The sequence below is a fragment of the Mobula hypostoma genome, chromosome 21 (assembly GCF_963921235.1).
Source record: "Mobula hypostoma chromosome 21, sMobHyp1.1, whole genome shotgun sequence".
In the NCBI taxonomy this organism is placed as follows: domain Eukaryota; kingdom Metazoa; phylum Chordata; class Chondrichthyes; order Myliobatiformes; family Myliobatidae; genus Mobula; species Mobula hypostoma.
This window is the reverse complement of record NC_086117.1, coordinates 60173199-60198564: the sequence shown is the minus strand read 5'-3', so window position 1 is coordinate 60198564 and position 25366 is coordinate 60173199. Positions and strand designations below refer to the sequence as shown.

General features: G+C 45.8%; 1 protein-coding gene across 3 annotated transcripts in view; it reads left to right on the top strand.

Moving 5' to 3' along the window:
- Window positions 1-25086, top strand: part of LOC134359708 (catechol O-methyltransferase-like) — a 41461-nt gene extending 16375 nt beyond the window's left edge. For 2 of the 3 annotated variants that reach the window (XM_063073220.1, XM_063073219.1), the window contains exons 3-5: window positions 1008-1201; window positions 5412-5543; window positions 24774-25086. In XM_063073220.1, coding sequence (XP_062929290.1) covers window positions 1008-1201; window positions 5412-5543; window positions 24774-24953 — 506 coding nt within the window. In that variant the 3' untranslated portion in view covers window positions 24954-25086. The remainder of the gene's footprint in view (window positions 1-1007; window positions 1202-5411; window positions 5544-24773) is intronic. The other variant, XM_063073221.1, reaches the window with a different exon arrangement.
- Window positions 25087-25366: the final 280 nt, after the last annotated feature.

Genomic DNA, 25366 nt, shown 5'->3' with positions numbered 1-25366 from the left:
GACAGGTGGTTTGAAGGAGGGGTTTACGAAGCCATCTTTGTCAAACTGGAAAACCCATCCCTGAACACAGGGTACGACACTACCTAACAGCTACTTACAATGCAGTCCCAACATCTTTACCCCAGCGTCTCCACAACAGTTCACACCTCCATTCATGCAAAGATAAGACTAGTGACCCTCTCATTACCTCTATGACTCTTAATGACCCTCACAAGTGCTATTCTTATACCCCAAGAGGTGCCCAGAATCGGAAATGGGTATCGTGGCATACATGCCAACCAATAGGAAAAGAACATTGCAGATTTTAAATAAACCAACCACTAACCAGCATGATAGAAGCATCTTTTGACTGGCAAATAAGCCATGCTCCCTCTCAGGACAACTGTAAATTATTATGCTAACTGCTACGCTCCCACCCTGCCTCTTTAAATGCCCGCTACACTGCCGCTGCTACTGTGTGATCAAGAATCTCCAGAGGGGAAGGCCCCAAATCCTCGGCTTTGCCTCTTGCCTGTTGCTGGGGCCGGGGTCGAAGTGCTCAGCAGAGATGGTGCTCGGTGCTCGGTGTCAGAGGGCTGGTTGGAGGCTCGAAGTTTTCAAATGGACTCAGAGTCGGCTGTGGTCGGGTGCTTCCAGGATGCTGCATCGGCAAGTTTGCGGTGCTGAAAGCTCATGGCAGGGAGAGTTTTTCTTCCTTCTACCGTCTGCATGAGATGTTGGGACTTTGGAGAGGCTTTGAGACTTTTTTTTACCGTGCCAATGGTCTGTTCTTTATCAAATTACAGTATTGCTTTGCACTGTTGTAACTATATGTTATAATTATGTGGTTTTTGTCAGTTTTTCAGTCTTGGTTTGTCTTGTTTTCTGTAATATCATTCTGGAGGAACATTGCATCATTTCTTAGTGCATGCATTACTAAATGACAATAAAAGAGGACTGCGTGTCATCATCGTCTAATCTAATCTATTCCTGTGTTTCTGTCATAACTGTTATGTGTCTCAATGCAGGTGCAATTTTGGACCGGGTGTTGGAAGAGACAAACCCTTCAACGGTACTTGAGCTGGGGACCTACTGTGGTTACTCAGCTCTACGCATGGTCTGTGTGCTTAAACCTGGTGCTCGCCTACTGACCATCGAGTTCAATCCCACCAGTGCACGGGTTGCAAAGCAAATCTTCCACTTCGCTGGAGTTGAGAACAAGGTAAAACTTCTGAAGCCCACGAGAGAAATTCGAGCATTCTTTCAAACAAAACATCTACTCTTCTGCCTATGTTATGGATACCCATTAAGGTACTGCCAGCCAATTTCAGTGCTAAATTGGGCCCCATATCTAAGGAAGAATGGGCTGGCATTGGAGAAGATCCAGAGGATGTTCACGAGAATGATCCCAGGAATGAAAGGGTTAACATTTGAAGAGTGCTTGATAGGTCTGGGTCTGTACTTTCTGGAGTTTAGAAGAATAAAGGGGAATTTCAGTGACATCCCTTTCGAACTGACAGGAAGTGGAATTTCTTTAGCCAGAGGGTGGTGAATCTGTGGAATTTATTGCCACAGATGGTTGTGGAGGCCAGGTCATTATTTAAAGCTGAGATTGATAGATTCTAGATTAGTAAGGGTGTCAGAGGTTACGGGTCGCGTGATAGTATATCAGGCACAATGATGGCTGATTTATTATTCCTCTGTGTAATGAATGGTAGAGCAGACTCGATGAGCCAAATGCTCCGATGTCAGAAGCAGAATCAGGTTTAACATCACGGGCACGTGTCGTGAAATTTCAAACAAGAGAATATCTGCAGATTCTGGCAAATCCAAGCAACAAACACAAAGTGGTCTTGGCCCAAAACGTTGACTGTACTCTTTTCCATAGATGCTGCCTGGCCTGCTGAGTTCCTCCAGCATTTTTTGTCTGTTCCTTGTTGTGAAATTAGTTGTCTTTGTGACAGCAGGTCAAAGCAATGCATAATAGAGAAAAACAGCTGTGAATTACAGTAAGTGTATATGTATATAAGATCATTACATTAAACAAGTAGTGCAAAAAATAGAAATAAAGAAGCAGTGAGGTAGTGCTCATGGGTTCAATGTCCATTCAGAAATCAGATGGCAGAGGGGAAGAAGCTGTTCCTGAATCACTGAGTGTGTGTCTTCAGGCTCCTGCACCTCCTCTCTGATGGTGGCAATGATCTCCACAGTACATCTGTGAAATTTGAGAGTGTCTTTGGTGACTTCCCGAATCTTCTCAAATTCCTAGTGAAATATAACCACTGTCTTGTATTTTTTATGGCGGCATTGATATGCTGGGTCCAGGTTAGATCCTCAGAGATATTGACACCAGGAACTTGCTTTATGGTTAAAGAAAAGATCTTTAAATGTGATATGTTTGAAAAAGACTTGGATGGGATCTGAAATGTAAATAATTTTCTTAATATCAGGATATCCCAAAGTGCTTCAAGTACACCTAAAATGCTTCAAGAAATGGGTAGCCAATGGATGTGACGCACTGAGTCACACAGAGCAAATAATCTGAGGATTAACCTGTCGCAAGATAGAAGATCTTTTCACATCTGAAGCCTGTTTCAAGATTACCAAGAAAAGTAAGGACCCCCTCACCCAGGACATGCCCTCTCCTCATTGCTACCATCAGATAGGAAGTACAGAAACCTGAAGGCACACACTCAATGATTCAGGAACAGCTTCTTCCCCTCTGCCATCCGATTTCTGAATGGACATTGAACCCATGAACACTACCTCACCACTTTTTTTTGCACTACTTATTGAAGTTAGTGATATATATATATATAATCACTGTAATTTAGTTTTTATTATTGTGTATTGCATTGTACTACTGCTGCAAAGACAATAAATTTCTTGATGTATGGTTCAATGGTTCAATTTAATATCAGGGAATGTATACAGTATACAACCTGAAATTCTTATTCTTCACAGACATCCATGAGACAGAAGAAAAACCCCAAAGAATGAATGACAGAAAAACATTCAAACCCCAAAGCCACCCCTCCCCATGCACTAGCAGCAGCTAAAGCATCAACCCTCTCCCCCCACTTATTCCAGCAGAAAGCATCAACCTCCCCATTACCCACCATGCAGGCAATAGCAATTTCCCCAAAGAGAGAACATGATCTGCAGTCCAATAAAAACCATTGTTAACCCAGCAGTTTGACATGCTACAGGCTCTCTCACACTAACAAGGAACAGCGAGGTCTTGCCCCTTCCACAGCAAGAGGAGAGGTCAAAAGATCTTCTACCTTGCGACAGGTTAATCCTGAAATTATTTGCTCGGTGTGACTCAGTGCTCCCTATCTATTGGCTACCCACTTCTCAAAGCATTTTAAGTGTATTTGAAGCACTTTGGGATATCCTGATATTAAGAAAATTATTTACATTTCAGATCCTATCCAAGTCTTTTTCAAACATATCACATTTAAAGATCTTTTCAATGTTCCAGTCTGAAGCAATACTTAGTCGAGCTCACCTAGCTTTGGAACCAGTAGTCTCTCCTCAGAGAGAGAGAGAGAGAGAGAGAGAGCGAGCACGATATTATATATATATTACTTGAGCTCAGAAGGTGCATATCTTCCAAACCACTTCTGGAACTATCAGCCAGTTGGCGAGCTCTGGGAGCAGGAACCCACCACCATGAAGAACCACAGATTGAGTGCAGCTGTAGATCACGACTCTGACAGGACCCCGACCACCTTGAAAAGGAAAATAGAGACATTAAAGAGAGCAATTTAAGCTGTTTTGCTGATGAGCCTGAAGAAATCGCTGTCTTAGCACCTGCCCTAGTGATACTAAACCTGATTCTGATACCTGCTTGAAGGATGAAAACAGGAGTGGGTAACTATGATTGGGAGACCTGTCCAAAGCGCAGAAAGTAAACAACAACAGAAACCATACCATTTAAAGATGAAGATTGGCTTTGTTTGTCACATGTAAATCAAAACATACAGTAAAATGCGACATTCTGTGTCAATGGCCAACACAGTCTCGGATGTGCTGGGGGCAGCCCACAAGCGTCACCATGTTTCCAGCACCAACATAGTATGCCCACAACTGACTAACTCTGACCTCAGCCTTACTGAGAAAAAATGGATAAAATTATCTGCCAGGGTTCTAACTCCTCCAAGAGAATCCAGGGAAGGAGTGGGAAGGCACCAGTTCCCCTGCAACAGGTTCATGTGGAATTTAAAGTGGAGGTTGATAGGTACTTGATTAGTTAGGGCATCAAATGTTACAGGGAGAAGGCAGGGGAATGGGGAAGAGGGATAATAATCGATATTGTGGGTCAACACGGTAGTGTAGTGGTTAGCACAACGCTTTACAGTACCTGTGACCCGGGTTCAATTCCCATCGCACGGTAGTGTAGTGGTTAGCGCAACGCTTTATGGTACCAGTGACCCGGGTTCAATTCCCATCGCACGGTAGTGTAGTGGTCAGCACAACACTTTACAGTACCAGTGACCCGGGTTCAATTCCCATCGCACGGTAGTGTAGTGGTCAGCACAACACTTTACAGTACCAGTGACCCAGGTCTGATTTCTGCTGCTGCCTATCAGGAGGTTATATGTTCTCCCCATCAGCGCGTGGGCTTCCTCTGGGTGTTCCAATTTCCTCCCCACAGTCCAAAGATGTACCATTTAGTAGGTTAATTGTTCATTGTAATTTGTCGTGTGATTAGGCTAGTCTAGGGTAAATCAAGGGATTGCCGGGTGGTGCGGCTCAAAGGGCTGGATAAGTCTATTCGTGCTGTATCTCGATAAATAAATAAATAATCAGCCATGATCAAGTGTCAGAGCAGACTTGATGGACTGAATGGCCTAATTTTGCTCCTATGCTCTTACGGGTCTGTTGAATTGCAATGCAGAGGAAAAGGGCTTACTCTAGGAGACAGCAAACAGCACAGTTTGTTGTTGCAGTGTTCACTGAGCTGGGCAATTAGCTTGTAGACATGTCACCGGTGAACAGAAGCTCCAGTCCATTGCCTGAACATCCAGTTATGAACTCACACAGAATGCTGGTGGAACTCAGCAGGTCAGGCAGAGTCCATGGAGGGGAATAAAGCATCAACTCCTTGATCTCAGCTCGAAACATCCACTGCTTATTCCTCTCCACAGATACTACCTGACCTGCTGAGTTCCTCCCTCATGTTGTGTGTTGCTCTACATTTCCAGCATCAGCAGAATCTCTTGTGTTTGCCAGTTCATTAATCTACTGAAAGAGAAAAGCACTGTTCCAGCTGCCATTTCACAATGAAGCAGAGTTTCAATGATGGGGCTCAGGTGGAAGCTGGGTCTCACCCTTTCTTGCCGTCTACATCCCAATTTACTCACGCAGTCTTGTCCAATATTCCCCGCCCCCCATCCCGTTGTCTGTCTTCGGTCCTGTGGCCTCAGGTGGAACTTCTGGAAGGTGCATCTGATGACATTATTCCTCAACTGAAGAATCAGTGCAGGGTGGACACAGTGGATTTTGTTTTCCTCGATCACTGGAAGGACCGTTATCAACCTGATACCCGGCTCCTGGAGGTAAGACTTTGGCTCGCAGGAATCTGCTGAAAGGAGGCTTTTTAGCTTGCCTTGTTCACTAACCTCTTGTTAGAAATTCAGTACCTGCTTCAGAGATGAGCATAGGCAACAAACCACAGGAGTGTGAGCAGTACCCGTGACTTTATCGCTAATAGAAATCACAGATATGGTCATATCACATTACAGTTGTTATAATATCATTTATGGCATGCTCATCACTACTTCGAAATGACGGTGGTTATTAAACCTGTCGCTAGAATCGGAATTAGGTTTATTATCACCGATATGTGTCATGAAATTTGTTAACTGAGCGCCAGCAGTTCAATGCAATGCATAATATAGAAAATAAATAAATTAGTTACAGTAAGTATATGTGTATATTAAATATAGTGCAAAAACAGAAATAATATTAAAACAAAGTGAGGTGGTGTTCATGGGTTCGATGTCCATTCAGAAATCAGATGGCAGAGGGGAAGAAGCTGTTCCTGAATCACTGAGTGTGTGTCTTCAGGCTCCTGTACCTCCTCCCTCACAGTAACAATGAGAAGAGGGACGTCCTGGGTGCTGGGGGTCCTTAACAATGGACCTTTCTGAGGCATCGCCCCTTGAAGAAGTCTTGGATGCTACAGAGGCTAGTTCCCAAAGTGGAGCTAACTAATTTTACAATTTTCTGTAGCTTTTTTCGGTCCTCTGCAGTAGCCCCTCCAACCCCACACCAGACAGAGATGTCGCATGTCAGAATGCTCCCCACAGTGCATCTGTAGAAGTTTTCAAATGTTTTGGGTGACAAACCAAATCTCCTCAAACTCCAAATGAAATATAGTCGCTGACATGCCTTCTTTGATTCTGCATCAATATGTTGGGTCCAGGTTAGATCTTCGGAGGTATTGGCACCCAGGTACTTGGTCAAATGCAATTGCAGTCTTCCTGTCTGCAGACACTCGCGTGATGTAGCTGGCCAACTGTCGGGCAGCTCTGGGCCTAGGAGCTGTTGAGCCACCAAACAGTGAAGACGTGTGTTCTCACATTTGTGACCCAGACATCTATGTTGCTCTCTACAACTGCTAGATGATCAATGCATAGAAGGAGGTTAAACCCTGTGTATTTTATTTTATATGTTTAAACACATTATTTTGAGAAGGGTCCATAGGTTTCACTGGACTGAAAAAGGGGCCCATAGGCTTTACCGGACTGACAAAGGGGTCCATAGGCTCCACTGGACTGAAAAAGGGTCCATAGGCTTCACCAGACTGACAAATGGTCCATAGGCTTCACCAGACTGACAAAGGGCCCATAGCATAAAAAAGGTGAAGAACCCCGACTCAGAGATGCAGTACAGTAAGAGGGTCTTCTTGCCCAACGAGCCCATGCCACCCTCATTAGTCTCCATGTGACAGATTAAACTACTAACCCAGGCATCTTTGGACCACAGAAGGAAACTGGGGCACCCAGAGGAAACTCATCTTAAGCGTGATGTGCGGTTTTTTTTGCCTTCATTGTTCTTTCTGAACCTGAACTCACTTTCTGGCTGAAAATATTTTATCCTCAAACTTCCTTGTGGCACTTTGACACATGAACTTTTACCTGCGTTATGCTAAGGGTGCCAAAAGTTCAGGGGAGAAGGTGGGAGAATGGGATTGAGAGGGAAAATAAATCAGCCATGTCTGAATGGCAGGGTGGACTCAAAGGAAGAAGTAAAGGGCTGAACAGGGAGGAATACACAGTCAACCGGCCAAATGGCCAAATTTACTCCTACATCTTATGGTTGTGAACTCTCTGCTAAGGGAAGCAGGTGCCACAAAGAACAGTGAGTGGTGGAGAGAGAAACAGAGTGAATATATCAGGTCAAACACCCTTTATACGAACTGAAAACAGGACAAAAGATGCTCACTTGAGACCCATAGGAGATCCGTCCAGTATCTTCGCTCCATTCGCCACCAAAGACATAATATCCCAGTGGCCTCCCATTATAATTCTACTTCCCATTCCCATTCCGACATGTCAGTCCATAGTCTACTGCCATGTCAGTCCTCGGCCTCCTCTACTGCCATGAGGCCACTCTCAGGTTGGAGGAACAACACTTCATATTCCTGCCTGGGTAGCCTCCAATCTGACAGCATGAACATTAATTTCTCTGGTTCCGCTCTTATCCTTTCTCTTTGGCGATCCATCACCTCTCTCCGGTTTCCCTCCTCCTTTCCTTTCTCCCATGGTCTACTCTCCTCTCCTATCAGATTCCTCCTTCTTCTTTAGCACTTCACTTCTTCCACCTATCACCTCCCAGCTTCTTACTTAATAACCCCCTCACTTGGCTTTGCCTATCACTTGCCAGCTTGTACGCCTTCCCCTTACCCCACCTTCAAACTCTGACTTCTGCCCCCTTCGTTATCAGTCCTGATGAAGTGTCTTGGCCCAATATTTTGACCGTTTATTCCTCTCCATAGATACTGCCTGGCCTGCTGAGTTCCTTCAGCATTTTGAGTGTGTGTTCCTCCAGACTTCCAACATCTGCAGAGTCTCTGTGTTGTTAGATCTCTATTCATTGTCTGATTCTTGGGGTACTTCCAGCAGTCAGGAATGACAAGCAGGCTTAATTCCTAGTATTCCGTTTATTTTAGAGTACAAACAAATATACAATTACCAAGCAATCTAAATAAAGGGTTGAGAATTGATGTTAAGAGGTGTATGGTTGTGTAGACTTGTCCAAGAAGGACAAGTATTTGGAATTGAAACAGAAAATGCTGAAAGGACTCAGTAGGTCAGGCAGCACCTGACAAAGGACTGTTGATTTGAAATATTAACTCCATTTTACTTTCCACAGATGTTACCCAACCACAAATGAGTGTTTTCTGTTTTTATTTCTGATTTCAAGTATGAGCAGATTTCCAAATTGTGTTTTGGTCTGGTTGGTGAGGCCTTCTTGGATAATTCTGAGTTCAATTTTTCTCTTCCCTATTTGTATCTTCCTGTGCAAACAGCACCCAGTCTTCCAGCTGTTCAACTTAAAACTTGCAACACACTCCCTGTATTCATAGAACATAGAAGAGTACAGCACAGGAACAGGCCCATCGGCTACAATGTTGTGCCAATCCAGCTAAATCAAAATACCCCATCCCAGAACTTTTGTTCTGGGACCTCTACTTTTCCTGATTTTTATTGTTCTGGGACCTCTACTTTTCGTGATTTTTATTAACAACCTGGATGTGGGGGTAGAAGGGTGGGTTGGCAAGTTTGCAGATGACACAAAGATTGGTGGTGTTGTAGATAGTGTAGAGGATTGTCAAAGATTGCAGAGAGACATTGATAGGATGCAGAAGTGGGCTGAGAAGTGGCAGATGGAGTTCAACCCGGAGAAGTGTGAGGTGGTACACTTTGAAAGGTAGTGTGGAGAAGCAGAGGGATCTGGGGGTACATGTCCACAGATCCCTGAAAGTTGCCTCACAGGTGGATAGGGTAGTTAAGCAAGCTTATGGGACATGTTTCATAAGCTTTCATAAGTCCAGGGAGAGAGTTTAAGAGTCGCGATGTAATGATGCAGCTCTATAAAACTCTGGTTAGGCCACACTTGGAGTACTGTGTCCAGTTCTGGTCACTTCACTATAGGAAGGATGTCGAAGCATTGGAAAGGGTACAGAGGAGATTTACCAGATGCTGCCTGGTTTAGAGAGTATGCATTATGATCAGAGATTAAGGGAGCTAGGGCTTTACCCTTTGGAGAGAAGGAGGATGAGAGGAGACATGATAGAGGTGTACAAGATAATAAGAGGAATAGATAGAGTGGATAGCCAGCGCCTCTTCCGCAGGGCACCACTCCTTAATACAAAAGGACATGGCTTTAAGGTCAGGGGTGGGAAGTTCAAGGGGGATATTAGAGGAAGGTTTTTTACTCAGAGAGTGGTTCGTGCGTGGAATGCACTGCCTGAGTCAGTGGTGGAGGCAGATACACTAGTGAAGTTTAAGAGACTACTAGACAGGTATATGGAGGGATTTAAGGTGGGGGCTTATATGGGAGGCAGGGTTTGAGGGTCGGCACAACATTGTGGGCCGAAGGGCCTATACTGTGCTGTACTATTCTATGTTCTATGTTCAAACTAATCCCTCCTACATAGATAATGTCCATATCTCTCCATCTTCCTCATTTTCATGTGCCTATCTAACCATCTCTTAAAAGCCTCATTCATTATGTGCTGTGTCATATGACATGGGTGATCGTGGTCTTTTGACCATGATTGATCTTGGCAAATTTTTCTACTACGGAAGAGGTTTGCCATTGCCTGCGTCTGGGCAGTGTCTTTACAAGATGGGTGACCCCAGATCTTCAATACTCTTCAGAGATTGTCTGCCTGGCATCAGTGGTCACATAATCAGGACTTGTGATCTGCACCAGCTGCTCACACGACCATCCACCACCTGCTCCCATGGTTTCACGTGACCCTGATCGAGAGGCTAAGAAGGTGCTACACATTGCCTAAGGGTGACCTGCAGGCTAGCGGAGGGAAGGAGCACCTTACACCTCCTTTGGTAGAGACGCATCTCCACCCCACCACCCAAACACTCCCTACATCTACATTGGTTCACAGAGTCAGACAGCAGGGGAACAGGCCATTCAGCCCAGCTGGTTCTTGCTGACCCCGATTCCCATTTAAGCTAGACCCATTTCCCCATGTTTGATGCATGAGCCACTAAATCAGGGTTCTCAACCTGAGGTCCATGGCATTAGAAGGCTTGGGAAGCCCTGCACTATCCATTAACCCACCCCAGTGCCTTTCAATAGTTCCATTTAATATCAGATTACATTTAATATGTAATCCACATCCTGAAATTGTTGTTCCTTGCAGACATCCACAAAAACAGAAGAGTGCCCCAAAGAATGAGTTTCAGTAAAAATATTAGAGCCCCAAACCCTCCCCCATGCATAAGCAGCAGCAAAGCAATGGCCTCCCCCTTCCCTATTTCAGCAAAAAAAATGGCACTAGCACCCTCCACCCACCAAGCAAGCAATAACAAAGACCCCAAGAAAGACCATGATCTGCAGTACAACAAAATCTCATTGTTCACCCAACGATTCGACATACCACAGGCTCTCTCTCTCCCTAATAAAGGGACAGATAGGTGTCACCCTTCCACAGCGAGAGGGAAGGCATATACAAAACAACTTACCGATTTGCGATGATAAAGTCTGTCATGTCACTTACTTTTTCCCCTGAGGTCTCTGACTCGAAAATTGGCAACAAACTCTCCCCCACCAACGAGAGAGAAAGCATGTTTTGCCAAGTTCAGAGCCGCCAACAGCTGATCCACTGTTCCCAGTGTTCCGTTTGCACAGCTCATCCACAGGGCCACGACGCCTCGGAATCCCGAAGGCACCCTCGTCTTCTAGACTGCATCCTTGGGATCTCATAAAGCAGCCAGTTGCAAGCCCCCAGGAGCGGGTCCCACCGAGCAACTTCACATCAAGGTTTCCCTCTGAAAAGGAAAAAGAAAGACATCAAAGGTAGAAATTAAGGTGCTTCCACAGATGAGCTCGAAGGAGTCGCTGTTGACCGCCATCATAGCTCTGCCCCAGGATCCATTTTAAATGGGAGGGTCCGGTTTCCTCCCATATTCCAAAGCTAGAGTCCGGCTTAGTGAGTTGCCGGCTTGTTATGCTGATGCTGGAAGTGTGACGACACTTGTGACTGCCCCCAGCACGTCCTCGGACTGTGTTGGTCACTGACGCAAAAATTTTATGCATCTCATAATATATTTTGACGTTTCATTATAAATGTGACCAATAAATCTCATTTTTAAATCTCTCCTGGGTGGTGGGGTGGAGATAGGTCCCTACCGAAGGAGGTGTAAGGTGCTCCTTCCCTCCGCAAGCCTGCAGGTCACCCTCGGGCAAGGTGTAGCACCTGCTTAACCCCCCCCCCCCCGGATCAGGGTCAGGTGAGCATGGGAGCAGGTGGTGACGGTGGTTTGAGCAGCTGGTGCAGATCACAAGTCCTGGTCATGTGACCACTGACACCAGGCGGACAATCTCTGAAGAGTATTGATAATGGCTGAGGTCACCAGTCTTGTAAAGACACTGCCCAGAAGAAGGCAATGGCAAACCACTTCTACAGGAAAATTTGCCAAGAACAATCAAGGTCAAAGACCATGATTGCCCACGTCATACAATATGGTACATAATGATGGTGGACAAGCAACACACATCAAAGTTGCTGGTGGAACGCAGCAGGCCAGGCAGCATCGCTACGAAGAGGTACAGTCGATGTTTCAGGTCGAGACCCTTCGTCAGGACTAACTGAAGGAAGAGTGTTACGTACCCCGTAACTGGGTTGCCAAACCAGCAGAAATGGATCACTCAGTTGGAGTCTGGAGTACTAGAACTAAGAAAGTTTTATTAAAGAAACAAGCAACACAGTAATCGAAAGGATAATAAATGCAACAATTCAACAATGATAACCACACATGTGCACAGAATTAAGATAACAGCATCAATCAAGCTCTATCGTTGTCTAGGGGTAAATGACCAATTTCAAAATGACTCAAAGTTCAGTTCGCAGTAATCGTTGCCATGGCGATGGACAAGGTGGGGGAAGAGAGACAGAATAGGAACAACTCATCATTCAGCACAGCTTCACTCACAGACCAGCGGGATGGCTCACAAGCAGCTTTTGGGCGGGTCCTTGGTGATGTCACCTGAGGTCACCGACTGTGACCCCTCCTCCAGATGCGGTCGATCCTCTGCAGTGAACCCGGCACCCAGGCAAGGGCGGACACACACCGGGTTCCCGCTGATCGTACCTTTCCACCCTGTGCGTTGTCCGATACTTCTCACCACTCGTGAGAGGCGCACCGCTTCCAGGGTCTCGTTACCTCGGGTGGCGTGTGTGTGTCTTAGCGAACCTGTCCCCTTTTTATCCCCCTGCTGGGGTATCGCCTGTCCATCACTTCAAACAGTTCAGGGTTCAAAGGGGGGAGCCGCTCCAGACAGCTCTCCCTCCCACATCCCTTCATTACACATCTCCAGACGCTGCTCCATTGTTCCTTATCTCTCCTTCCCCTGAGGGCAGGTGGCAGACCAACTGCTGATGCCACTGATGCTAGCCCAGGCCAGCAAACATCTTAATTTTATGTGTATTCTCGTAACACTTCCCCCCTTTAAGGATTTTTACCGGGAGGTAAAAATTACAAACATGACTACATTATCTGATACATACACAATATACATCTTTAACAGTTATTTAGCTAATACAGAGAATTTGAAGCTGTCAACACCTTGACAGACAGTCATCACATTTTCTGTTCCTTTTACACGTGTTATTAATAATCCCTTAGACCAGGCTCCAACTCAGCAAACTTCATAGTGGCCAAAAACACTGATGAATTGCGACCAATGTAACCTCTCATTTGGTTTTGTCCCGGACCACAACAACAAGGGTCGTCCCATTCCGACTCAATTTTCTCTTGCAAGGGCTTAGTAGGAGGGGGACGGGTATTGACCGCAGAGTTATTGCAAAACTTCCTGCAGTACCCCACCATCTCCAAAAGCCTTCTGAGGGCCCTCTTGTCTGTCGGGGTTGGGAGGTCAGCGATAGCCTGCACTGTAGCTTGCATCACTGCCAGCTGCCCCTGTGTCACCACAATTCCCAGGTAAGTGACTCTCGTGTGGCCGAATTCATTTTTTTCAAGGTCCATTATCAAGCTGGCTTCAGACAGCCGTATTAAATTGCCAATACACACCTCTGTGTTCATCAGCCCTTTAGTCACTGAATTACTCAAAAAATATGGGTGTTGTTTACTTGGCCGCCCTATTGTAACAGACATAACCCAACGTCCCAGTTCTTTGCATTTCCTCGGGACAATCAAACACATGGGTGCGAGTCGTTTAATTACTCCTTCGGGGATTAAGGGAGAGACCTTATCAGTAGACCTGGCCAAAACAATAGCCTTCTCCCATCTGACCGATCCCATCCTAATCTTTTCAAAATGGTTTTTTCCTCTTATCAAGGGGCCCCTAGCTTCATTGATTTCCACGCTAACACCGACTAGGTTTGTTAGCATATCAAAAGCCGGTGACCGTCTCAGTTCGCGTCGGTCATGATCAATAACATTCTTCCCCCTGGGCAGCCGGTAAATCTCTTTCATGATTCCACCAACTGTTTCCTCCAGCACCGCAAAATGTCCACCGGGGGGTACCTCGTGGGCCATGTTAAAAACCTCATCCCCATAACTCTTTTGCACCACCCCCCACTCCTCATCTGCGGATGCTGTACTTGATTTCCCTTTCTTCCTTAGCACTTCCTCATCCACACAATAGCTTGTCAAGGCTGTGTCAGAGAGAGCTGTCTCGGCAAAAACCATCAGCCCCTCGTCTCGCTCCTGCGTCTGCACAAATTCTTTCCCGGCTACTGCTACGTCCGTCCCAGCTCCCTCACTACCTCTTATCTCACTACACCCTGTCTCATACAAGGTTGGCAGAAATGTTTCAGCCAAATTCACCATCGCGGGCGGGGCCTCCATGCTGGCAGGCTGACCCGTCAATCTCACGACTGGGAACACGATTCCTCCGGCGATGTCATTACCGAGCAAGACTTCCACGTCTTTCATCGGTAATTCGGACCTCACCCCGATCGTGACTAGTCCAGAGACCAGGTTGCTCTGTAAATGTATCTGGTGCAAAGGGACTGACTCTGTCCCTTCCCCAACACCTTTGACCTCTACCTCCCCAGTCTGGGTCTCTGAGCTAAACTCTAATACACTCTTCAATATCAATGACTGACACGCTCCCGTGTCTCTCCAGATCCGCACTGGAACTGGTTTTAACCTCTTTTTCACTGACACCAGTCCGGCCGAGATAAACCTCTCGCGCCCTTCCTGGACTTTTTCAGACCTGTCCTTCCCTAGCGGTTCGCTTAACAGCTCGATACAGCCATTCAAAATTTCCGCTTTTCCTTTCCCCGTCTCCTTCCTTGGGGCAAAGCACCTGGACGCAAAGTGTCCGGCTTTCCCACAATTATAACAGACGACCCCAGGAGACTTCCTACCGGACTGCTCCCGGTCTACCTTATCCTTTTCACTAGTCCCCGGCTTACTTTCTGACTTTTCCGGCGGACTCTCCCCTCCGTCCTGACTACCCTTCTGGTAGCCTTTACTCGGGGCAACCTTCATTTTATGCGTCAACGCATACTCATCCGCTAACTTAGCAGTTGCGGCTAACGTGGCTGCCTCTTTCTCATCGAGGTAGGGTCTCATACCCTCAGGGACACAACCTTTAAACTGCTCAATCAGAATCAGCTGCAGCAGTCTGTCATAATCCCCCTCTACCCCTTTCGAGGCGCACCAACGCTCACAATATGTTTGCATCTCACGAGCAAACTCCAAACACCGCTTCCTCGCATTCCGGAACCTCTGCCGGTATGCCTCCGGGACCAACTCATAAATCCTGAGGATGGCCTCTTTCACCACCTCATACTTCTGGGCATCTTCCGCGGATAAAGCGGAGTAAGCTTGTTGGGCTTTCCCTTTCAGTACACTCTGAAGTAAAACAACCCACTTATCCCTTGGCCAGTCCTGACTTATGGCCACTTTTTCGAAATGGAGAAAGTACCGATCCACATCGGTATCGTCAAAAGGGGGAACCAGCCTAACCTCCTGGGTCGCCCGGAACCCTCCACCTTGGTTCGGCACGAGCCCCTGCTCGGCCCTTATCTTTAACTTCTCCAGCTCAAATTCCCTTTCCCTCTGTTTCTCCTCTCTCTCCAACTGTCTTTCTCTCTCTTGCCTTTCTACCTCTTTCTCTTTCTCCTGCCTTTCTAACTGCTTCTCTTCGTGTTCTAACTGCCGTACCCGGAACTCGTGCTCGAGTCTCAGTTTTTCAAGCTGTACCTGTACCGCGTCTCCAGCAGGTTTTTCAATAGACACCACCCCCAGCTCACCTTGGGGAAACACACCTTTAGATACATAGTGCTCTACAATAGCTCTGTGTATCTCCTCTCTCCTCATTGTCGACTTCACCTTAGCAAGATTCACCCGTTTGGCCACAGCTATCAATTCCGATTTCCTGGCATCCTCTAATGCCTCCAAGGTCGGCGCCTTTATAAATTCCTCAACCTCCATTTCTGCTGTTTGTCTTTTCTTTCTTTCGGGAATTTTAACCCAATCAATTTACTCCGTCCCAAATTTAGCGTTCAAAATCCCGGACGAGCCCCCACTTATGTTATGTACCCCGTAACTGGGTTGCCAAACCAGCAGAAATGGATCACTCAGTTGGAGTCTGGAGTACTAGAACTAAGAAAGTTTTATTAAAGAAACAAGCAACACAGTAATCGAAAGGATAATAAATGCAACAATTCAACAATGATAACCACACATGTGCACAGAATTAAGATAACAGCATCAATCAAGCTCTATCGTTGTCTAGGGGTAAATGACCAATTTCAAAATGACTCAAAGTTCAGTTCGCAGTAATCGTTGCCATGGCGATGGACAAGGTGGGGGAAGAGAGACAGAGAGAACAACTCATCATTCAGCACAGCTTCACTCACAGACCAGCGAGATTGCTCACGAGCAACTTTTGGGCGGGTCCTTGGTGATGTCACCTGAGGTCACCGACTGTGACCCCTCCTCCAGATGCGGTCGATCCTCTGCAGTGAACCCGGCACCCAGGCAAGGGCGGACACACACCGGGTTCCCGCTGATCGTACCTTTCCACCCTGTGCGTTGTCCGATACTTCTCACCACTCGTGAGAGGCGCACCGCTTCCAGGGTCTTGTTACCTCGGGTGGCGTGTGTGTGTCTTAGCGAACCTGTCCCCTTTTTATCCCCCTGCTGGGGTATCGCCTGTCCATCACTTCAAACAGTTCAGGGTTCAAAGGGGGGGAGCCGCTCCAGACAGCTCTCCCTCCCACATCCCTTCATTACACATCTCCAGACGCTGCTCCATTGTTCCTTATCTCTCCTTCCCCTGAGGGCAGGTGGCAGACCAACTGCTGATGCCACTGATGCTAGCCCAGGCCAGCAAACATCTTAATTTTATGTGTATTCTCGTAACAAGAGCTAGTAAGAGATTTGAAAGTGGGAGGGGGAGGGGGAGATCCAAAATGATAGGAGAAGACAGGAGGGAGAGGGATGGAGCCAAGAGCTGGACAGGTGATTGGCAAAAGGGGTATGAGAGGATCATGGGACAGGAGGTCCGGGGAAAAAGACAAGGTGGGGGGGAACCCAGAGGATGGGCAAGAGGTATAGTCAGAGGGACAGAGGGAGTAAAAGGAGAGAGAGACAAAGAATGTGTGTATATAAATAAATAACGGATGGGGTACGAGGGGGAGGTGGAGAATTAGCGGAAGTTAGAGAAGTCAATGTTCATGCTATCAGGTTGAAGGCCACCCAGATGGAATATAAGGTGTTGTTCCTCCAACCTGAGTGTGGCTTCATCTTTACAGTAGAGGAGGCCTTGGATAGACATATCAGAATGGGAATGGGACGTGGAATTAAAATGTGTGGCCACTGGAAGATCCTGCTTTCTCTGGCGGACAGAGCGTAGGTGTTCAGCGAAACGGTCTCCCAGCCTGCGCCAGGTCTTGCCAATATATAGAAGGCCTCATCGGGAGCACCGGACGCAGTATATCACCCCAGTCGACTCACAGGTGAATTGTCGCCTCACCTGGAAGGACTGTTTGGGGCCCTGAATGGTGGTAAGGGAGGAAGTGTAAGGGCATGTGTAGCACTTGTTCCGCTTACACGGATAAGTGCCAGGAGGGAGATCAGTGGGGAGGGATGGGGGGACGAATGGACAAGGGAGTGATCCTTGTAGGGAGCGATCCCTGCAGAAAGCAGAGGGGGGGGGAGGGGAAGATGTGCTTAGTGGTGGGATCCCGTTGGATGTGGCGGAAGTTACGGAGAATTATATGTTGGACCCGGAGGCTGGTGGGGTGGTAGGTGAGGACAAGGGGAACCCTATTCCTAGTGGGGTGGCAGGAGGATGGAGTGAGAGCAGATGTGCGTGAAATGGGGGAGATGCGTTTGAGAGCAGAGTTGATGGTGGAGGAAGGGAAGTCCCTTTCCTTAAAAAAGGAGGACATCTCCTTCGTCCTGGAATGAAAAGCCTCATCCTGAGAGCAGATGCGGTGGAGATGGAGGAATTGCGAGAAGGGGATGGCATTTTTGCAAGAGACAGGGTGAGAAGAGGAATAGTCCAGGTAGCTGTGAGAGTCAGTAGGCTTATAGTAGACATCAGTAGATAAGCTGTCTCCAGAGACAGAGACAGAAAGATCTAGAAAGTGGAGGGAGGTGTTGGAAATGGACCGGGTAAACTTGAGGGCAGAGTGAAAGTTGGAGGCAAAGTTAATGAAGTCAACATAATGATGATGATTTAATCTCAAAACCCATCAACCACCAGCTACACCATTCATCTGAACTATAGCATAATACATTGCACTCCTATCAAATGCCTAGAAAAGTCCTGTCAGTGATAATAGCAGATTGTGGAGCAGAGTCAAACATGGAATCTAGACTCCTGTGAATTGCTTCAGAACCTTTACACAAGCTGCTGTTTAATGTTCTGGAAACCATTGTAATGGGCAGCGAGGATTGAGAATGAGATTTTTATTTATTGAGATACAGTGTGGAATTCCAGCCCTTCCAGCCACACTGCCAGCAATCCCCCAGTTTAATCCTAGTTTAATCACATGACAATTTACAATGACCAAATAACTTACCAACCGGTAGGCTTTGGTCTGTGGGTGGAAACCCACGCGGTCATGAGGAGAACGTACAAACTCGTTACAAACCACAGCCGGAATTAAACCCCAGTCTCCTGTGCTGTAAAGTGTTGTGCTAACCACTACACCTCTGTGGATTAGACTGAGGCGGGTCTCAGTTGAAAACAGTATATACAGCACATTGAAAGGCCTGGATAGACTTGATGTTTCCTAGAGTGGGAGAGTCCGGGACGAGAGGGCACAGCCTCAGAATAGAAGGACATCTGCCGTCAAAGCGTAGTAAACCTGTGGAATTCATCGCCACAGGCAGCTGTGGAGGTCAAGTCATTGGGGATATCTAAAGCGGAGGCCAATAGATCCTTGATTAGTACGGCTGCCAAAGGTTACGGGGAGAAGGCAGGAAAATGGGGTTGAGGGGGAAACAAAGCAGACATGATCGAGTATTGGAGAAGACAGAATGGGCAGATTGGCTTAATTCTTCTCCTATAGCACTGTGCAAGAGACTTGGGAGCATATATATAGCCAAGGTGCCTAAGACTCTTGCACAGCACTGTATTTATCAATGTGGAGTGGAGTGAGTTTGTAAATCTGACGGGAGTGAAGGATGTGGGAATGGCGAGGGGGGAGTGCCGTGGGAGGGGTGTGGGACAGGTGGCAGAGGAGGAGTGCCAGGGTGGGATGGGGGAGGGGTGTGGATACAGACTCACCCAGCCCTGAGACACCAGGCAACATCATTTCATTCCAAACAACTGGTTTATTGATCATTACAGAATGTCTCTCTGGTGCTTCCCACTCCCTCCCCTCTCCCTTCCCCTTTTCCCAACCATGATTCCCCTCTCCCTGCCCCCTTCCCACTCTCAATTCACAATAGAGACCCAGATCAGAATCAGGTTTATCAGCACTCACATATGTCATGAAATGTGTTTTTTTGCAGCAGTACAGTACAATACATAAAATTACTACAGTACTGTGTAAGTCTGAGGCACCCCAGCTGTATATACCTGTGCCTAAGAATTTTGCACAGTACTGTACGTCATATGGCCTTAACATGCTGACAAGCCAAATTTATTTTAAGCAAAGTACATGGGTGAACAGTGCTCTGAAACTAATCCTCCAAATCATTGTTTGTACAATGATAAATAAATTCATTTCTACAAATAACCACAGTAGGTTATATACCTAATCTACCCAAGAAAAGATGTCACAACTATGGAATGAGTTTACCTTTTCTAAATCATGTGTATATAAAACCTGCCTTACATTAAATTTCTTTCATTAACAGGAATTTGCGAAGGAAATTCATTGTTAATACTTCTGAATTCACAGAAGTTTTTTAAAAAAACTAAACTAAATCGAAAATGTCACTATCACTTTTGCTCGGCTTAAACAAAATCCTCACTCACCAGCTGTTGACTTAATTGAAACCAACCGTCATTTTTAAAGAAGTATAATCAACTGGTTACAATTGGATTTCACCAGGTGAAACACATCAGTTTTACACAACTTTATACAAGGTAATTTGCTTTGTAAGATATCAAATAACTTTATTATTGTTTCTAAGAATCTGACTCAACTTTAACTGATAAGAAATCCTGTTGATAAAAACCAGCTCCCTTTGGATATATATTTAATTTTATGAAGTTGGAACATTGCTGGAATTGTAATAAGATGTGAAAAATTGTCATCAGGCTTGTTATTTGCTTCACACTGAAGATTTCTGCCTGCCCAGCATTCGTTGCCTCTGCTGCTAATTCAATAACATGAAGCAGCCACTCAGTGTGTCACTTTCTCAATTGTCCTGCAAGAGGACCACAACCTTGTCATGGGGTTTACAGGTTTGTGTGCACCAATGACCCAGACAGCCAATTTGGCTGGAGTCAGGGCTTTGTGCTTTTGCTCTTGGCAGGGTCACCCATACCAAACAGGTCAAGAGGTAGAGGCCAGACTAAGAGTGGTTCACCAGTCCTCCAGGTTCAGGTTAGCTCAGGGCTAACAACCCTGACTAGTCAAACAAAATTGTTACGGAAACAGCAAAGAAGATGGAGGGCCTTTATTGTTGCCCTAAGCGCCAGCAGCGTTATGGGCAGTAAGAAAGTTACTCCATTGCCCACATAATGAAATTAAATTCCACAATGCAGGAAGAGATTCAAACTCCACTAGGTGAGATCCCCCGAGATACTTAAAGCCCCAGGAAGAACTATGGATTGAATGGCCATTCTGGTTTTGGGGTGCCGTTGTTCGCAGGGCATTGTTCTCCTCACTCCCCGGCTGATGAAGCAAAGCATCCACTATTCCTTTTAACCACCCTGATCCAACAGTCCTGCTACCTTTGAAGATCTGTGATAAAAGATCTGAAGTCTCCTTGTACCTTTTGGGAACCTCTTGAGATTCTGCATGCTTTCCAACATTGCACCTTTAGAAATCTGTAAGGGTAGCAAATCTCTTTAAACTTCTAATGAAGTAGAGCTGTTGCTGTGCCTTCTTCATGATTACATCGATGTGTTGGACCATGGATAGATGGTCTGAGATGGTGACAGCCAGGGACTTGAAGCTGCTCACTCTTTGCACCATTGACAGCCCTCAATAAGAACTGGTGGGTACTCCCCAACTTCCCCACTCCAAAGTCCACAATCAAGGGCTCTTGAAAGAATAGGACTTTATTGCTTATCCCGCTTATTCAAGATTCAAAATTGTTTAATATCATTTCCAGTTCACAAATAAGGTTCGTTTATTTATTATCAAACTGTACCACTCTGAAGTTATTCTTCTCGAGATAGCCATAAAGCTACAAAGGAAAAGAAAGGCAGCATGATCACCAACTCCCAAATCCCTCCCCCCGTACAGAAAAAGAACAAAAACAGAACAGGCACATTGACCCCCATATCCCCCACCCCGCACAAAAAAACGAGGAATGTCGGGCAAGAAAACGCAGAATATAAAAAACTATAAGACTGAAAAAAAAAGTCCATGCCTGTCCCATAGCCTGCCCGCCATGAGGTTCACTCACACTGCCTCTGCCTCCCAGAATCCTCTCAGAGACTTCAGAGTGCTGGAACACCCAAACCACCTCCAAACAGCAAAACACAGGCTCCAACAGTTCCGGAATCACATCCAAGATGAAAAACAAATGTAAAAGCCATCAAAGAAGTGAGATAAATAGCTTCCTAATCTATCCAGATGTCAACCGAAGGAGCATTGTGCACAGGCGCCATCTTGACCAGCAGGATTCCAGTATGTAAAAGAGAATGAAATAATTGATACTCCGGTTCCGATGCAACACAAAACACACACACACACAATAAGGTACACAATAATAACAATAAAAACTTAATAAATATACATACATGAGATAACATACATAGATTGATTGTATGTCCATAAAATGACTCTAGACACAGGACTGTCTGTACATAAGGTACTCTGACAGGAAATGATAAAGTAGTGGTGGTTGGGGGTGTGGAGGGGTGGGTTAGTGGGTGGAGGTGTTGGTCAGCCTTATTATTTGGGGAAAGTAACTGTTTTTGAGTCTGGTGGTCCTGGTGTGGATGTTACGTAGCCTCATCCCTGATGGGAGTGGGACAAACAGTCCATGAGCAGGGTTGGTGGGATCCTTCATGATATTATGATATTACTGGCCCTTTTCCATCACCGTTCTGTATATACATCCTTGATGGTGGGTAGACTCATTAATATTGCTCATTACTTCATCTCCTTGCATCTCCCCAAATGATTAACCCAATAACTCCCTTGACTAAATTCCAATGGCTGCTCTCCCACCCAACTGACCAAACTAGGCACATATACATAGCTAGGGTGCCTAAGACTTTTACACAGTACTGTATTTGTCGCCGTGGAGTGGAGAGTGAGTTTGTAAATCTGGCGGGAGCAAAGGATGTTGGGAGTGGTGAGGGTGGAGCCTCACGCGAGGGGTGTGGGACAGGTGGCAGAGAAGGAGTGTCGGGGTTGTTGTGGGTGCAGACACACCCAGCCCTGAGACACCAGACAAGGTCACTTGATTCCAAAGAACTGGTTTATTGATCATTACAGAATGTCTCCCTGGTGCTTTCCACTTCCTCCCCTCTCCCTGACCCCTTCCCACTCTCAGTCCACAATAGAGACCCACATCAGAATCAGGTTTATCATCACTCACATATGTCATGAAATTTGTTTTTTATGTGGGAGCAGTACAGTGCAATACATAAAATTACTACAGTACTGTACAAAAGTCTTAGACACCCTAGCTATATATATGTGCCTAAGACCTTTCCACAGTACAGTACATTACAAAATGCGAAGGACCAAATGTTGAGACTTGTAGAGAGCCTCAATAACAGTCCTCAAGACAAAACCCTCTCGTTTCCTGCCACTGACCCACTTTTAATCAGAATCAGGTTTAACATGACTGACATACTGTATGTTGTGAAATTTGTTGTTTGAAATTTTAAATCTGATTTACCATCTCCTTTGATTTGAGGAGGTCTCAGGGTCATGAATAGGTGTGGGTCGAATAAGGCTTGTGGTCGAATAAGTGCCCAGACAAATCGGCCCAGCCTGCTCCACACCATTGACTTCAACAGAAACCAGCATCGATCATCAAGGACCCCGTCAACCAGACCAGGCTCTCTTTCTCATTACTACTATCAGACTCACACACCCAGGTTCAGGAACAGGTATTACCCTCAACCATCAGGTTCCTGAGCCAGCGTGGATAATTTCTTTAGCACATTGAATGTTTATCAGTATTTCTAATTTATGATTGTTCATAAATTCTGCTGCATTTCCTCATTTTCCTGTAAAGGACTGCAAGCAAATGAATCTCAGGCAATGTACCCTCTAATCAAATTTCCTCTTAGTCTTCTGTGTTCCAAGGAATAAAGTCATAATCTATTCAATCTTTCCATATAACTCAGGTCCTCCAGACCGGGCAACAAACTTTTAAATTTTCTCTGTACTCTTTCAACCTTATTTATATCTTTCCTGGCGGTAGATGACCAAAACTGCACACAGAACTCCAAATTAGGCCTCACCAACGTCTTATGAAGGCCAAATGCCAAAGGCTTTCTTTATGGCCCTATTGATCTGTGACACAACTTTCAATGAATTATGGACCTGCATTCCCAGATCCCTTTGTTCCATCACACTCCTCAGTGTCCTACTGTTCATTGTGTTAATTTCTATGTGTACAAAATAGAAACATTTTGAGCTGTAAAGTTCTACAGTGAATTCACTCGCAGTTCCTACATCTGGGAAATTGAATATTATTAGTTTAATAATTTAATATGCAATAATTCTAGTTTTTTTTAAACGTGACTTTTGTTGCTGAGAAAGGTCCAAATACAAGGGCAGAGACATGGTGAGCCTGTTCGGAATTGTGACTGTTGGAAGAAGGGAAGGTAAAGAGAGAGGAAGGGAAAAAAAGAGGAAAGTCAAGGGAGATTGGAATGGAACAGACACAGTTCAGTGGGAGAGCTGTATAAAACAATTTGGATTTATCTAGAAAATGTTGGCACCTTGGGATATCTAGTCAATACCGAGCTGACAAGGGCACACTGCTGTAAGGTGGAAGCTGTGTAGTCAGTTTGCACGGCCCAGGCTCTTACAAACCTCAGCGTGCACAGGACCAGGCAGTGACTTAATAAGCTTGATGCAGGAATAAATATTGGCCAAGACATATCCACTGCAGTCAAATTGATTGCCTACACATCAAGGCCAAGCTATTTAGGTGAGGCTGCGGAGAGGGTAATTTAACACCTTTAAAGTATTAATGCCTTCAAGGCAAGAAGATTGATACAACATTATTTCACCCACTTCCTTTGTAGAATCAGACAGACACTGGTCACCTTCCCATGAATGCTTAGGGTTAATTTCTACGTGTGCAAGTTCATAATGCCAGATCAGCTTGATTTTCAAAGCTGGGTCTGGCAGAGAAGGAAGATCTACAAATAAGCATTCAATTTCATCGTTTACCAGCGTGCTGCTTCCTTCAGAGGCCACGTGCATCACGAGAGGCTGGATAGACATGGGTTGCTTTTCTCTGGAGAGGCAGAGGCTGAGGGGGGATCTGAGAGAGGTATATAGATTACGAGAGGCACAGACAGAGTGGACAGGGAGTATCTGTTTCCCAGGGGTGAAATGTCTGATACCAGGGGCGTGCATTGAAGGGGAGGAGGGTTGTGAGAGGTAAGTTTTTTTACTCAGAGAGAGCTGGATGCCTGGAATGTGCTTCCTAGTGTGCTGGTCGAGGCAGATGGTGTGAAGGTGTTTACATAAACACACGATGTGAGGAAGATGGAGGGATATGGATATTGTGTAGGTAGAAAGGATTAATGTTATGGTGTTTTTTTAAAATTTGCTCTTTTGCTGGTTCAGCACAGCATTGTGGGCCGAAGGGCCTGTACCTGTGCTATACTGTTCTATAATCTATGTTCATCATTCGGATTGTACTCAGTGCCAGAACCATACTGCTCCTGAATCAAATTCTCATCCTTCCGCATTTGTTGACCATTCTTTGCCTTCCCTTTAGGAATGTGGTCTGTTGAGAGAAGGTTCAGTTCTCCTGGCAGACAATGTCATTTCACCAGGAGCCCCAGAATTCCTGCGGTATGTGCGGAACAACCCTCGCTACGAGTGCACTCACTACGCTTCTCACCTGGAATATACAAAGTTAAAAGACGGAATGGAAAAGGCTGTTTTTAAGGGCTAAAATGTGCAAGAAAAGTAAATTGAGAGTGGTTGTAAAAGTTCTCACGTGCTGTTATACCATGTACGTGCAAAGTGTGTACACGTGATCATTTCCAGCCTCTGGACATCCAGAACACCTCGTGTTTGTGTTTAAGTAATAAACTGCAGTCCCTCTTGTTGGAACCTGTCGAGTTGCTTCTTGAATCTTAATACTTATTGCAACACGCACTAAATCCTGGAGGAACTCAGCAGGTCCGGCAGCATCTAGAGAAATGAAGGAACAGTCAATATTTCAGGCTGAGACCTTTCTTCAGGCCTGGAAAGGAAAGGGGGAGGTACCAGAATAAACAAGCGATGGGGAGGGGAAGGAGGAAGGAGGATAGCTAGAAGGTGATAGGTGAAGCTAAAAGAAATATTACCTGCTACGCCACAGGC